At 34.4% G+C, this 14634-nt stretch overlaps 1 protein-coding gene across 1 annotated transcript; it reads right to left on the bottom strand.

Annotated features, from left to right (window-relative positions):
• Nucleotides 1-1988: 1988 nt before the first annotated feature.
• Nucleotides 1989-11529, bottom strand: LOC120341393 (phosphopentomutase-like). Its single transcript, XM_078120091.1, has 16 exons — nt 11466-11529; nt 11054-11144; nt 10801-10900; nt 10201-10268; nt 9982-10073; nt 9713-9797; nt 9012-9141; nt 8232-8382; nt 7881-8070; nt 7445-7577; nt 6982-7130; nt 5867-5960; nt 5173-5302; nt 4097-4316; nt 3484-3623; nt 1989-3044 (listed from the first exon to the last, which is right to left on the bottom strand). The coding sequence occupies exons 2-16, from the start codon at nt 11111-11113 to the stop codon at nt 2942-2944; spliced, it is 1845 nt and encodes a 614-aa protein (XP_077976217.1). The 5' UTR covers nt 11114-11144; nt 11466-11529; the 3' UTR covers nt 1989-2941.
• Nucleotides 11530-14634: the final 3105 nt, after the last annotated feature.

The raw sequence follows: 14634 nt of genomic DNA, 5'->3' as shown, positions 1-14634 counted from the left end.
GTCTTATTTCAAATTTCTTCCTAAAATTACCACTAGGGCTTTTTTTTCGGGGGATGTCTTATATTTTAATTTATCAAAAACAAAATTACAAAGTAAAGAATTAAGATATTTTCAAATATGCAAAATATAAAAACCGATATCATTGGGTTTACTTGTTGCAATTTGCATATTAATTTTTTAATTTAAATATTTTAAACTAATTCATTATCTATTTAAAAGTTATTACGCCCATTTTACGCATTTTTAGAAGTGTCTAAATAAGTGACTAAAAAGTGCCTACCGGTAACAATTTATTATTCTCAAATATCACTACTAGACTCAAGTGCATTCATCGGATATTCAGATAGGCTAATTATTTTGACTAATATTTTCATTTTCTGTATTTTTATTCATGATAATTACCATTTTTTTTATATTTCGAAGTGTCTAAATATGTGCCTAGCATATGTGGTGACAGAGCGCGTGCGTCTCCCTTTAATACTATGTTTTAAAAATCGTTATTAGGTTTACCTGTTGCAATTTCCGCGTTCAACATTCAATTTAAATATTTTGAACTAATTCATTATCTTTTTAGGAGTTACTACGTCCATTTCACCTTTATTTCGAAGTGCCCACCGGTAACAATTTATTATTCCTAAATTCCAGTACGAGACTCAAGTGCATCTATTGGATATTTGTCCAGGCTAATCAGTGTGGGTAATATGTTTATTTCTCTGTCTTTTATTAGTGATAATTGCTATTTTCTTTATTTTTCGAAGTGCCTAAATATGTGCCTAGCATACGTGGTGACAGAGCGCGTGCGTCTCCCTTCAATACTACGTTTTAAAAATCGTTATTGGGTTTAACTGTTGCAATTTTCGCGTTCAACATTTAATTTAAATATATTGTGAACTAATTCATTATCTTTCTAGGAGTTACTACGTCCATTTTACCTTTTTTTTCGGAGTGCCTAAATAAGTGCCTACCGGTATCAATTTATTATTTCTAAATTCCAGTACTAGACTCAACTGCATCTATTGGATATTTACCCAGGCTTATCAGTGTGGGTAATATTTTTATTTCCCTGTCTTTTATTAGTGATATTTGCCATTTTTTTTTATTTTTCCAAGTGCCTAAATATGTGCCTAGCATATGTGGTGACAGAGCGCGTGCGTCTCCCTTTAGTACTACGTTTTAAAAATCATTACAGTATTGGGATTTAACTGTTGCAATTTTTGCGTTCAACTTTTAATTTAAATATTTTAAACTAATTCATTATCTTTCTAGGAGTTACTACGTCCATTTCACCTTTTTTTCGATGTGCCTAAATAAGTGCCTACCGGTAACAATTTATTATTTCTAAATTCCAGTACTAGACTCAAGTGCATCTCTTAGATATTTACTCAGGCTAATCAGTGTGGGTAATATATTTATTTCTGTCTTTTATTAGTGAATATGCCATTTTATTTATTTTTCGAAGTGCCTAAATATGTGCCTAGCATATGTGGTGACCAAGCGCGTGCGACTGCCTTTAATACTGCGTTTTAAATATTGCTATTGAGTTTGCCCGTTGCAATTTGCGTTTTCAACATTTAATTTGACCATTTTTAACTAATTAATTATGTTTTTAAAAGGTATTACGCCCTTTTTACTTTTTTTCCAAAGTGCCTAAATAAGTGCCTAAAAAAGTGCCTAATTTTAGTCCGTCCCCCAGAAGACAGTGGGTAAAATTTTTCTCAGCAGACGTAACGGTACTATTTTTATGGTTCCACAAGGTGGGATCTCAAATAATACTATTTTCAACTCATTTGTGGTATGAATCTCTAGCGGTAGACTACCATAAAAATTTCACACGAATGCTACCACCACTATAGGCCCAACCTACGTACCTGCAGTTGACTAGCCCGATAAACAAAACCTTGGGCGAACGCAATGCGCCATCTGGCGAGTTTCCTCAGCGACCATTTCCCCCCTACCCATATCATCATTTTCTTCAGCAAAGGCGATCGCCGGATACCAGTGCCGTATTTAATATTATTGAGAAACACATCAATAATTTTACTCAATCAGAAACAAATCGAAACTATCAAAGAAACGGTTTAGCTGAAGTAATCGAAGTTTTTTTCTGAAAATGCGACAAGATTGTGAAGCTGAAATCTGTAGAAACCGTACCAAACACTTTCAAACGAACTATGCAAAAATAGATGACAAATTATTACTCTTCACCTAGTACGGTATGAAAACAGTTAGCAATTGTTCAAGATGTACTTTATGGGTGACAGGCAAATTCGTTATGGCTAGATTTCTACACCAACCCAGAAGAGAAGGGCCATATCACATGGGGAACCAAGGGTTCTTGTCAAGGGCTTTCCAAAGCAGCAGTTTAAAGAGCTGCCCTAGGACAATAACACAGTTACGCGTAAAAAGAAACACTAACACAAAAAGTGAACGGTGTCATGGAACTTTATTAGAAACTTGGGCACGAGAAAAAAGAAACATACAGTTTGAAAGGTACTCCTGAAGTATGCGCACCAAGATGTCGCACAACCTGAATCCTGACCTGGTACACAACCAGAGTTCAGGTTGTGCGCCATCTTGGTGCGCATACTTCAGGAGGTCCGTTTGGAAATATAACATTCCAAATAGTAATTGTGGCTTGAACACCAAGGATGTCAACATTAATATTGTAAAGGAAAATAATCTATGTCCATGACATATAAAATTGATTAAATAAACACATAATGTTCCCTTAGAAAGGGGGAATGGCACATATGAACAAAACAATCACCTCATTTAATATCCAAGAATGTAAGCTACCATATATTTTGCAGTTCCGTGTAATTAGAATTACCGTAAATACAATCAATTTTATAATCAAATAGAGAGAGTAAAATGTTGTGTGACAATTGTATAATAATAAATGTGTATGTTAGGTATAATAAATAATATTATGCACGATTATTCATGAACTTTTTGACTGAAAATTATTTTTCTCTGGTTGATAAAATTCTTTACACATTGCTGTTATCAGGTCATCAAGTTCTTCAACATTCGCCTCTCTGTTGCTGAAAAAGAATGAAAATGTAAGTATTTGATTATGGCAATATGCTAAGGGTGTAAAACAGCGGTTCCCAATTGGGGACCACAATGTTGGGCGCACAACTGATTTTACTTTTCCCTTTACAAAAAAACTCCTTTCTTCCTAGTTTCATTGCTTGATAAGGTTATTTCACAGGGTGTTTTCACTTTGTTGATCATGAATTGTTTGAACATAATGGGATTTGGAATCTATCAATCAAAATACCACTATAAATACCATCGGAATTTTAAACAAGGGGGCCATGAGTGCTAAAAGCTTCCGGAAAGGGGAAACGAGCCCACCTGTTTGCATGCATAATTTTAACTGCAGAAAGCATTACCGGTACATTATTTAGCGAAATAATGGATTCTATGATTGTGAACTTTTGAGAAGTTATGTCAAGAATACAAAACAATGTGTGGTACCTGATGTGCTCTCCAATGGCAGCAGCAATTTCAGAATAATATTTAATTTTGGGTTCAGTTCCACTTGTACGTAAAGTGAGTACAACACCATTTCGGAAATAAAACGTCAACATTTCACTTGATTTGCTTGTTGGAAGAGTCTGTAATGACAATTGAGTGAATGCATCAATTACAATTGGCTAGGTGACAAAACAAATGAAAGACATAATGTGGCTTGAACTCTAACATAGGTTAAACAACTCAAATTAACTTAATTTTTGAGGATGAATTAGCACGAGTATTTCTTTGCAAACATTTTATATGCATGTGCTGCAAGTTAATTACTAGTGGTGCATGGATATACTGATCAGTTTCGGGTGTTCACCACAAAAATATTAGATGTGGCAAGAAACCATGCAGTGACAGCAATCATTGCAGAGTGGCAGCACTCATTATTCATATAGCTGGGTTAATAAACTCTTGAGATTTGAGTACCGATAAGTATGGACTGTTTGATGGTCAGTACATAGCAAACATAGTATCAATATTTGAATAATTGCCAAGTAACATGTTTACAACATGTAAACATGAAATTTATTGAAAACACAATTTCAACTGAATCTCTGACACTAACCGCTGTTTTATCCTCTTGTCGACTATCGAATCCAGTAGTTAAGTCGCGGATGTCTGTAATTTCGAACCTATCCAACATTTTAGGATATCTCCCTCCTCTTTTTTCATCAATGATTACATTCTCACTATCAGGATAATTTCTTAATCTATGAAACATTCCAGCAATCTTTTGCTGATCATAGCTGATATAATAGGAGTTGTTGCTTGTGTGAAAACCATACCTAAATAAAGAATAAAACTAACTCTGTTATCAAGCGTCTAAAGTTATTCTAGCTATATGTCGCTGAGCGAGCAATACAAAATAATTTTTTCGTTATAAGACTTTCGTTATTCGTTATAAGACTAAATAAAAAATTTTTAAAACACATTTCATAATCACAACATCAACAAAAATCAATTAATTAAAAGAATTCATAGTAAAGATGGATCATGAAGTTTTCTGAACTATTTCACCAATGCTAATAAAAGTGTCCAGAAAAATATATCTATTATCGCTCGTAAAACAATAAGAAATATACACAAAGTAACAAAAATGTTGGTAACTATTGTAACAAGCTATTTTAAGCCCCACAACACAAACATACCTCATTGATATATTGATATTTTCTAAACCAATGCCACCAGCCAAAAGGTACTACAGAACTATTACGCATTAAAGCATTGCACAATACCGAAAAAAATCCAAAAGGATTATAATCAATCTACCTGCATATGTTATATTTACCCCTCCATTCCATCACAGCAAAGCGCTAATTCAATAAACTACAAACGAGAATATCGGTCGGGGACCGAAGACTTATCGATCGAAAACTGCGGTTTCGATCCATGACTCTATAGTGACACCACGTGTCCCATCACTAATTAATTAATAACTCGCTAATTATACGACATAATTCATCCAAAATCAATAGGCTTCTGGTCCGAGATATGATGAATGCACATGCAAAATTTGGAGCAGATTCAACCACGCCTTCGTGAGATATCGCGTGTGTTTAACAGACAAACACCTATCAACATACTTACCGATCTAAAGGTCGATAAGTAATAACACTGTATAATAAATATCTTTAAACATACTTTGAATATATTTCGTCCAACTGTTTTGTAAACGTCATATTTTTTGATCGTAAATAAATACCAGCTTCAGCGATGATTGACAATGCACTTATCCCATCTTTATCCAAAACATTTGTTCCAAACATATAACCTATAATATAATATATGCAGTGAATCACCTTTAAGCAGGGACAATTAAATTTACCAAAGATATTGAAAGTCAATGAACTGCTTTCAAAAAACAAGTATACAATACACATACAAGTAGTATTGGGTTTCATAAAATCCGGAATGTCAATGACCGATAATAGGGTACTCCCGACGTATGTGAACCAAGATGGCGGACACCGGAACGTAGTACGTGCACCAGGTTAGGGTTGGGCCATAATTTTATTGCAATTTTCTTTATTTTAGTTCTATTATGAGTTCGGGGACTAGCGAAGTGACTCCCGTAGTATTTGCACCTGAATCATGGCCTAGCCCTACCTGGTAAACCCACTACGTTCCAATGTCCACCATCTTGGTTCACATACTTCGGGAGTACCGATAATAGAATATTATGTCACAACCTTTGTGGGTTTAAAAATAGCTTGTCAAATCAACAACTTCCCCAGTTATATAATCGCAGCCATTGATAGAAAAGTAATGGATGTAAATTCAGAAGATCAAGTTACTGAAGTATGGAAATAGACAAGTCAAGTAGCATAACACACACCAATTGCTTCTTCAAATGCAAATAGAACAGTTTTTCCTTGTTTCATTAATTCATCAGTACGGTTACCCATCCACTTGAATCCAGTCAAAGTGTCCTTGAAATAAGTTAGAATTGTTCATAGTGCAATAAACTGCATAAGGTAATAGCCTCACTCAATATTTCCAAGTGCCAAGAAATACTTTTAATTAAATTCATAGTGGAAAATACAAGCATTACAGTGATGATCAATTTATGCATGGGGTAATGCAGTACCACTGGTTGGATATGTCTTCCCCCATCTACAACAGGGGGCTCCATACCAGGCTTGAGACTGTAGTACTGACATGGGTAAACCCGACGCCGACCCGTTGGGTAATTCAATCTGGCCCAGCAGATGCTGCCACAACCAAACTAAAACCAAATTCTGATAAGAGAGAGAGAGAGATTTATTGATTCGTCAACCAAAACAAATATAAATATGAGAGCATAAATACAAATAAATGGTGAAGACTGGAGGGAGCGATACGACCATACGGTCATCCAAGTCAGCTCCCCCCATATTCACTGTTATGCATAAGATTCACAGGTATTGGATAGAGTAGATTGGATTAGATATAATAGAGTATCATACACTTAAATAATTGTAAAAAGTACAATTACAAGGGGCTAATGATTGAAGTTAGTTATTACGCTCATATGATCATTGATCCATGCATATTAAGAAAATGTTTTAGCTAAAAAATAGCTTAAGGAATGTTAGATTGTGATAAAATTTTTGCTTTTTGTAACACTGTAATTACTGTTCATAGAATGTAACTTTTTACGTCGCACCTACATGGCCCGCCCGTCTGGGTAGGCCAAATTTTTGGCCCCTGGTCAAAAAGCCTTGCCCACCCCTGCTATGGCACATCACATTATTAACCTGACAAGATCTCTCATATTTGAGATAAATTGCATAAGTTAGTCTGTCACATTTGCGGTAATTAAATCTCAAATAAATAACCAAGTCATATTTGAAACGATGCAAAATCATAAAACTCTTAATATATAATGATTATCATTTTAGAGAACAGATAGAGAACATGTATCATGTATGTCATATATTGTAATTACCATAACTAAAAATTGCAATATACCTCGAAATTAAATCCTTCAACTTTAGCCATGCTCTTCAATATATTTGATGACACCGTGCTGCTTATCATATAAACATTTTTGACATCGGAACGATCATTGTTTTTCTTTATAAGATAGCGATGCCATGCCCACCACCCAAACAAAGCACCTAAAATCAAATAAATTTTGTTCACTAAATTGGTAAATTAAAAACAAAGTATAATATCAACTATGATTAGATAGCCTACATAATACATGCTTAAACTGTGATAATGATATAACAATTGGCGGTATTTAGGACGAAAGAGGTAAAAACAAAGTATTAAACTATTTCACTAAGTTTGTCTGGCCATATTAAATCGTTACATGTGCCGTAAATGGCCCGTGGGCTGTGGTTTGATAACATATTCTATTTATATGACACTAAAATGAAACTAAAAAAACTTTTTGACAAATTTTCAGTAAAAAAAAAATTTACTTTACCGAGTTCATTCCCCGTAAATATTTTCCATGATTTATCTTCTTGCTTTTCAGCAATAGCAAGTCTATCTGCATCAGGATCATTTGCAAGAATAACATCACAATTATTTGAGTCAGCAGTTTCCATCGCTAGAGTCTGAAATCATCAATAATACGGATAACAACACCTAAGAACGTCTAAAAGTTCATAGCAAATTTTTCTTATAAAGTAAGAGTATGCAAACGAAATTGCCTTATAATTAATTTTGCTCGAGCATTGTGGCCCCCTTGGGGTCCATGAGCCCCCAGTTGGAAAACTCTGAAAAATGAATTTTTTTTATAAGATATAATTTATCAATTTCACACGAAATACAGTAATCATTTACAATGACTTTTGATTATTTCAAATTAACTATTCAATTCAATTGTCTTTATAAGACAATAACACAAAGCATTTTACCAGAACTCCTTTCCCTTCTTCTGGGTTTGGGTATTTGACAGTTGAAAATTCAGGATCTGGATCCTTTTGTTTCTCCACGGCAAAAAATGGTTTATGTTGGAAAGTTTTGAATGATTCTTCAGCGAATTTCAAGCCAACGCCGTGTACTGGTGTGTACGTGAAACGAAGTGCTGATGTTTCATTCATTTCACTGATATTAGAAAGAGTTATTGCATTATGGTGTACCGGTGTAATAAAATATAGAGCTATATATTATAGTGTTCATGAGTTATGATTTATGTCAAGCCTACAAATGCATTTTGTGAAGAAATACTAGTTGCAAAGCTTTGTTTTGGAAGGGAAATAACTTACGAGTAGATAGAATATGATTTCAAATCCTTGAAATAGGATTCCATAACTTCATCCAATGGATCGATATGTAGTTGATGGTTTTTATATAATTGATCATTCCAAACATCATCACACCAAGGCACAAGATTAGCCATAATTGACTCTGCGATTCCTTAAATAAATTCAAATTCAACCATCACACGCTTCAGTATGAAAAACTAACAACAGCAATAGTAGAATAGCATGAAATGTTACCTTTTTGAAGAGTCACTTGGGTTATAAACATGGTTGAGGGGGTTATTGAGGGCTATATTGGCGGCAAGCAAGCGAAATGATGGGTGTTATTTAACAATGTTGCATATCAGCAAAATGCAATTTTAATGACTTCATCAGAACTCTTCATACTGTGGGTTATTTAACAATGTTGCATATCAGCAAAATGCAATTTTAATGACTTCATCAGAACTCTTCATACTGTGGGTCCCCACCCCCATGGGGATGTCGCAGAAGGGCTCGGCAGGCGTCAATCGTCAATTTTTCAAATTTTCGCTGTTTCATTAAATTTTTCTTCAATTTTATTTTAATTCCTGAAGGTACAATTTCGCCGTGCCAAGTGGGTTGTCATAAAAAAATGTAACATTTATAAAAATCCCGGTTGCACCCCTTGAACATCACATTAATTATTTTTATTAATTCGCTCAACTAGACCTAAACAAGGCAGACAAAGACAACGAGAGCTAACTTATAAAATCTTGAGTATATCAATGGAACTGTAACAAGTCATACGTCTCTAATAAATACCTGAATCATGTGGACTTATTATTTGAGCACCGTTATCCCAGTAAACTTTGTAACCATTATCTTGTTTGGGATTATGTGAAGCAGTCACCATGATGCCAGCACATGTTTTGTATTTTCGAACACCATATGGCTAAACATGAAAAATTTAAATGTGAAATTTGAGAACGTAAAGTGTGCTGTACAGTTACACTCAATAGTAAAATTTTCACCAATGTGTTATAACTACACAACAGAATTTAATAAAATTATCAATGTCCCATAATCCATTTTTCTCAGCCTTCATAATTGCCACGACTCTACAATTCCAAGTCTGCATCTAGATTTAGTTAAATATTAGCTATTTCAAAACCAAATCCCGTAGGTCTTTTATCGACATATGACTAAGCCCCTCTTATCAAGATATTCGAATAAAATAGATGCAACACATGTAGAAATGCTGAATTAGATAGCGTGGGAAGACATTCCATGTCTGAAAATATTTTCAAATTTGTTCCCATGGCACAGTATTCCAGTCTGATAAGGTTAGAAATATTTATGCTTTATCAAAATAGGTATTCTTTGATATATATTTCCTAGAACAAAATGGCTCGATTAAACGACCATAGGAGTGCTGGGTTCATAAAATATTCGATAAGTTTACACTTGTATGTCAATGATGTATTAATAAAAAATAATTTTCAAGTCCTAAATCAAAATCTCACCACAAATGGTGTAGGCACGATGCCACGATAAAGATAGCATTTGATTCCACTGTGAATAAATACTGCAGCAGCGAGTCTTGCAAACCTTTGAATTTGAAATACAATATTATGAATAAACCTCTTTTATGCTTTTGTGTAAGTAACAACCAAAAAAAAAAAATTCCATCAACCACATAAAAACTGCAAATGCAAGAAATCACAAATATTGTCACAAATTTCACATACACATACATGTATATATATAAATAATATGATTAAAATATGCAGACCTTTCACTGTTGTGCCTTGCATCATAACCAATAACTACTCCTCTTTGATTAAGGTCGGATGGAAACTTTTGCTGTAGATATTTGGCAAATCCCTGTGTAAAATAAGTTAGAACAATTCAATCTCAATTTTGATTCACATACATAATAAAAATCAAGTAAATAAAATTGTCCTTCGGGAAAACTCATGGAAAGTATTCAAGAGTTCAGAAAATAAGGTACCTGGGTTGTTTGTATAATTGTGAGATCATTCATTCTTGAGAATCCAGCTCCCATCGCAGCACGCAACCCTTAAAAAATTTGGCATACCAAATTTAGGTTTTAATTATAGAAACCGTATTAAATAGGTTGATTGGAGAGCTGACCATATTGTAGTTTATACATGCAGTGAATAGTTATATATATATATATACTCTGGTGTCTAAATATTCTACTACTTTTCGACTAATAATAAGAGCAATTTGATAACTTATCATCAAATCACAACACCTGCAGTCAAAAAATCAAATTAGATACCTATAAGTGTTATAATACCCTGGCTATTATTAAATATATATTTTAAACAAATAAAACACTATTCTCAATCAATGTATTCTATAGAATAATTCAAAAACTTGATTTCCCCAGGATTCAAAATTATTTTGCCTTTTTAGTCAAAATCCATGAATACATGAATATATGAGAAATATTTCATCAAACTTATTATCTGAAACACCAAATTTTGTAATAACATTTTGTTGGATGTAAATCAAAATGACTATTTCATATAATGTCTGAATGTTAAGATGATTTTAATGCCTTGAAACTGTTTAAGATTTTCACCTGCAGTTCCAAACTCCATTCTTTTTCCCGAACATTTTTGTAATTCATTAACATCATTCTTTTGCATTAATTCTGATATAATCTTTCTTGTGAGTTCGTTCTAAAATGCAAGAAAGAGCAAATCATGCAAAAAAAAGCAAAGTATTGTTTCTATGTTTACAATGCACTCATCAAGACCAATTCTGCCACTAATCATAAAACCACATATTCCTATAGACAAATAGCTGGATGTCCATGCTACTTCAGTACTTACCCTGTCCCATTCCAACCACTGAGAGCATGCCTTGTCAAGATTTTCATTTCCTGTGCCCATGTTTTCTATATCATATTCTATGTATATTTTTCTAAAACATAAATGTAATATTTGGTTTCAATACAGAACACGCAAACAAATATACAAAGCCTTACAGGACAATATACAGATATCCCGATACCGTGCTGGCTGCCCAATACCGGGGAATGTAACACTGGATCAGGCAAATTGAAGCGAAAATTTGTAAGTCTGTCCATACACAAACAACAAGTACCGTACGGTAGGTTTTCTGTTTTGTCACCATCTAGTACTACGTTTATATTAATGTCAGAAATTCCTGGTCTATTCACTGCAATACAGAATGCATCGCTACCGGTATCAGGCTAGTCTACAGATTGTTGTTATTATTCACCTGACGTGGAAACAGCAACGCGTCGAACGAGACGTCTGTGACAACGCGAATACCAGCAGTACCGGTACCGGTACCAACCACCTAGCCTAATGTTAAACAAGTTCATGGACGCCATATTGTGCACCAAAGTTACCCCAGCCCACACTCGCTCAGCCCACACTCAGCCTGACGTCAACGGGTTAACCAACTATTTTACTAATATTATAAACGTTATCACATAAAAACTTGGTGGCTTTGACAATATAGAGACCATATCTGATATACGCAACGCAAATGCAATACTAAACACGGCCCAGTTACTCCTAATATGGCCTAACAAAAACGAGTGTGGGCTAGCGTCACACGAGTGTGGGCTGGCATCCCACGAATGTAATAACACATATCCATGTTTATCTCAGCACCAGAATCTCTCAAGAGTCCGGCAATTGATGACACAAAAATGGCCACAATTGCCGGGAAAATGAATCAAAATCAACTGAACATAATATGTATATACAGTGTTGCCAGATATGATGGTAAACAAGCATGAAATTCGCCGTCGCGAGAACAAAAAAATTAAAATCTAAGCTAAATATCACAACTGTTCTTTTTATGAATAAAAAGTAGTTGTAAATAGACCATACTTGATTTGCACAAATACATCATGTAAAATGAATATAAACATGATACATACATTGTGGAAATTCAGGGATATACCATAAAAAAAACTAGACTTGATAGAGAAAAAGTAACATCATTTCTGGAATCAGCGCCCTCAAATTTGTTAAAAACGATTAAAACATCTTAGGTATCATAAAAAAAAATTTTTGTCGGCCAGTGTTATTTTTCATGATTTTGTGCAAAAACTCTGCTGCTCCAGCCAGCCTCGATGATTTTTCTATTTTCTTTCACATTTCTCCTACTGTTTCCGTTGAGGCCTCGCTGAAATTATATTTTCACTCACTTCTATTTCTTTTACTAATAGGGCTGGTTTTATTTTCCATTTTTAACTTCTTGCAACTTGGCTGCTGTTTTTATTTTCAGTGATTTCTGCTTCAGTCAGTCCACGTGGTTTTTCCATTTCATTCCATCTCTATTTTATATACCCTTGACTTTCGTTTTCTATTCTCATTGAATCCTAATTTTGCTTTTGGCCTCCATTTTATTTCATTTTGCTTATTTCATTAGTTCCTTTATTCTTAGGCCCCTCGCCGAATTTTTATTATTTAGTTCCTCGAATTTTTACTCACCCTTACTAATTGCGTTTATTCTTCATTTTTAATTTCGCTCCTTTTGTATCTTTTTAATTTTTCATTGCTGCCCCAACCAGCTACAACTCAGGCCAGTCCTGATCCTCATACCCTACAATTTCACTCCCACTTTTCTTTTTTGAAATCTTTTTGCATTATATTGTCCCGTCCTTTCCTTAGGGCTTTTTTGGCTTCTTTCTTTCTCATAGAATTTTTTTTGGGCCTTTTTACATTTGTAATTTTCACTCTCGCTCGTTATCTTTTCTTTTTCATTTTGCGTTTTCATTCCTTTACTACTGAATAACTAACTACTTTTTAGTGATGTAACTTTTTATTGCTCCCTACCTAACAAATCACAACACAGGCCAGTGTGGTTTGCATTATTCATTTCTTATTAGCTATTTTCGGCTTCTTCAATATCTGATCGCTGATTTTTCTTGGCCTAACCTAACAATTTTTTCATTTTCTCGATTTTTTTCCACTATATCTCCGCTTTTTCGTTGGCTCTCTTTTTTTGGTGGATTTTCCCTTATATTCGTTCTTTTAACATTCGTAATTTTCACTCCCGCCCCGATCACTGGGATCCTCATCCCCTGTCAGGGTAGTGTGGTTTGTTCGAATTATTCTCCCACATTTCTTTTTAACAATTTAACAACAAAAATTTAATGTGGTAATTACCCTTTTAATTTTTTGTTTCAGTTTAGTTTAGTTTTTAATGAAAATGCTAAGATAATTCAAATTAGTGAATGTGCAAACCAAATTTCTGACTGTCAAAGGAGAAATACTAATTTAATTCTTTCTGTCTCTCGTGCTAACTGGCCGTCGTATTTCTTGTTTACTTTTCTGAATTTATAAAACATCTCAGATCAAAATTGGAGCGACGTTATGCCTAGTTATAGATTGAAATGATATCATACACATTAAAAAAATAAAAAAAAACACCTTAAATTTTGTCTGAAGAGCAGTGGAGTGCCTAGAAGGGGTGGAAGGGGCAACCGCCCCGGGCAGAGCGTTGTAGGGGACAGCAAAACCATGCGGTAGAGTAGTCGCTGTTATACATGTTTTTCCCGACTTGTATCAAATCAAAAGCTGACATTATGAGTGACCGATTGTGATGATGGAGAGTCAACGATGGATGTTTTCTCGACCACTGACTCTAGAAAAATTCTTCTTTTCCTATTTTACAATTGCAACATTTTGGGAGCACATTTTTGGGTGGTTTCGCGATTAAGCGCCTCATACTAGTTTATATGTTTTGAACAATCATTTTGATTCAAAATATTCAACCCTATTATTTAAAAGTACCGGTAAATTATTTTAGCCTCGTCACAGCTATTGTTGTACTAATTTATGATTGATGCAATTAAAATATATGAGAACACAGTATAATCATTGGGTTTCATTATCTTTGCACCATTTACATTTGCACCCAGGACAATTGCATTTGCATACTTTTGTACCGACGGAGATTTGCATCCACAGCTCTTAACACCAAATACAGCCTGTATGTCTGCATCCATGAACATTTGAATCCATAAATATTTAGACCCATGTACATTTGCACCAACGCTGCACGTACATTTGCACCAAACATTTACACTCATTTATACCATTCTTTATTAAAGAAGTTATATTGCTATTTGTGCCAAAATAGGGACCTCCTAATGTTATACTTAGTAATGAAAACGAACTCACCGCACATCCGAACGTACATGGGTGCAAATGTCTGGGGGTGCAAATATACGCGCGTGCAAATTTCCGTGGGTGCGAATGTTCGTGTGTGTAAACCGCAAATGTAGGCTACATGGGTGAAAACGTTCATGGGTGCATATGTCCCATATTGTTTATTACTCACAATCGTCTACTCAATTGCTAGTTGCGAACGATCTTTCTCAGAGTTAAAACAGATAGAAAATATTCGAGGTTTTCGATGTCGAATT

The sequence above is a fragment of the Styela clava genome, chromosome 14, assembly GCF_964204865.1.
Source record: "Styela clava chromosome 14, kaStyClav1.hap1.2, whole genome shotgun sequence".
In the NCBI taxonomy this organism is placed as follows: domain Eukaryota; kingdom Metazoa; phylum Chordata; class Ascidiacea; order Stolidobranchia; family Styelidae; genus Styela; species Styela clava.
The sequence above is the reverse complement of the archived record's forward strand: the minus strand, read 5'-3'. Positions and strand labels throughout refer to the sequence as shown.

Coding starts and splice junctions, on each gene's coding strand:
- LOC120341393 (XM_078120091.1), bottom strand. CDS start 11,113: ATGGGCACAGGAAATGAAAATCTTGACAAGGCATGCTCTCAGTGGTTG. Junction 8,383..9,011: donor AATAAGTCCACATGATTCAG/GTATTTATTAGA, acceptor AATTTATTTAAG/GAATCGCAGAGTCAATTATG. Junction 7,578..7,880: donor AAGAAGGGAAAGGAGTTCTG/GTAAAATGCTTT, acceptor TGATGATTTCAG/ACTCTAGCGATGGAAACTGC.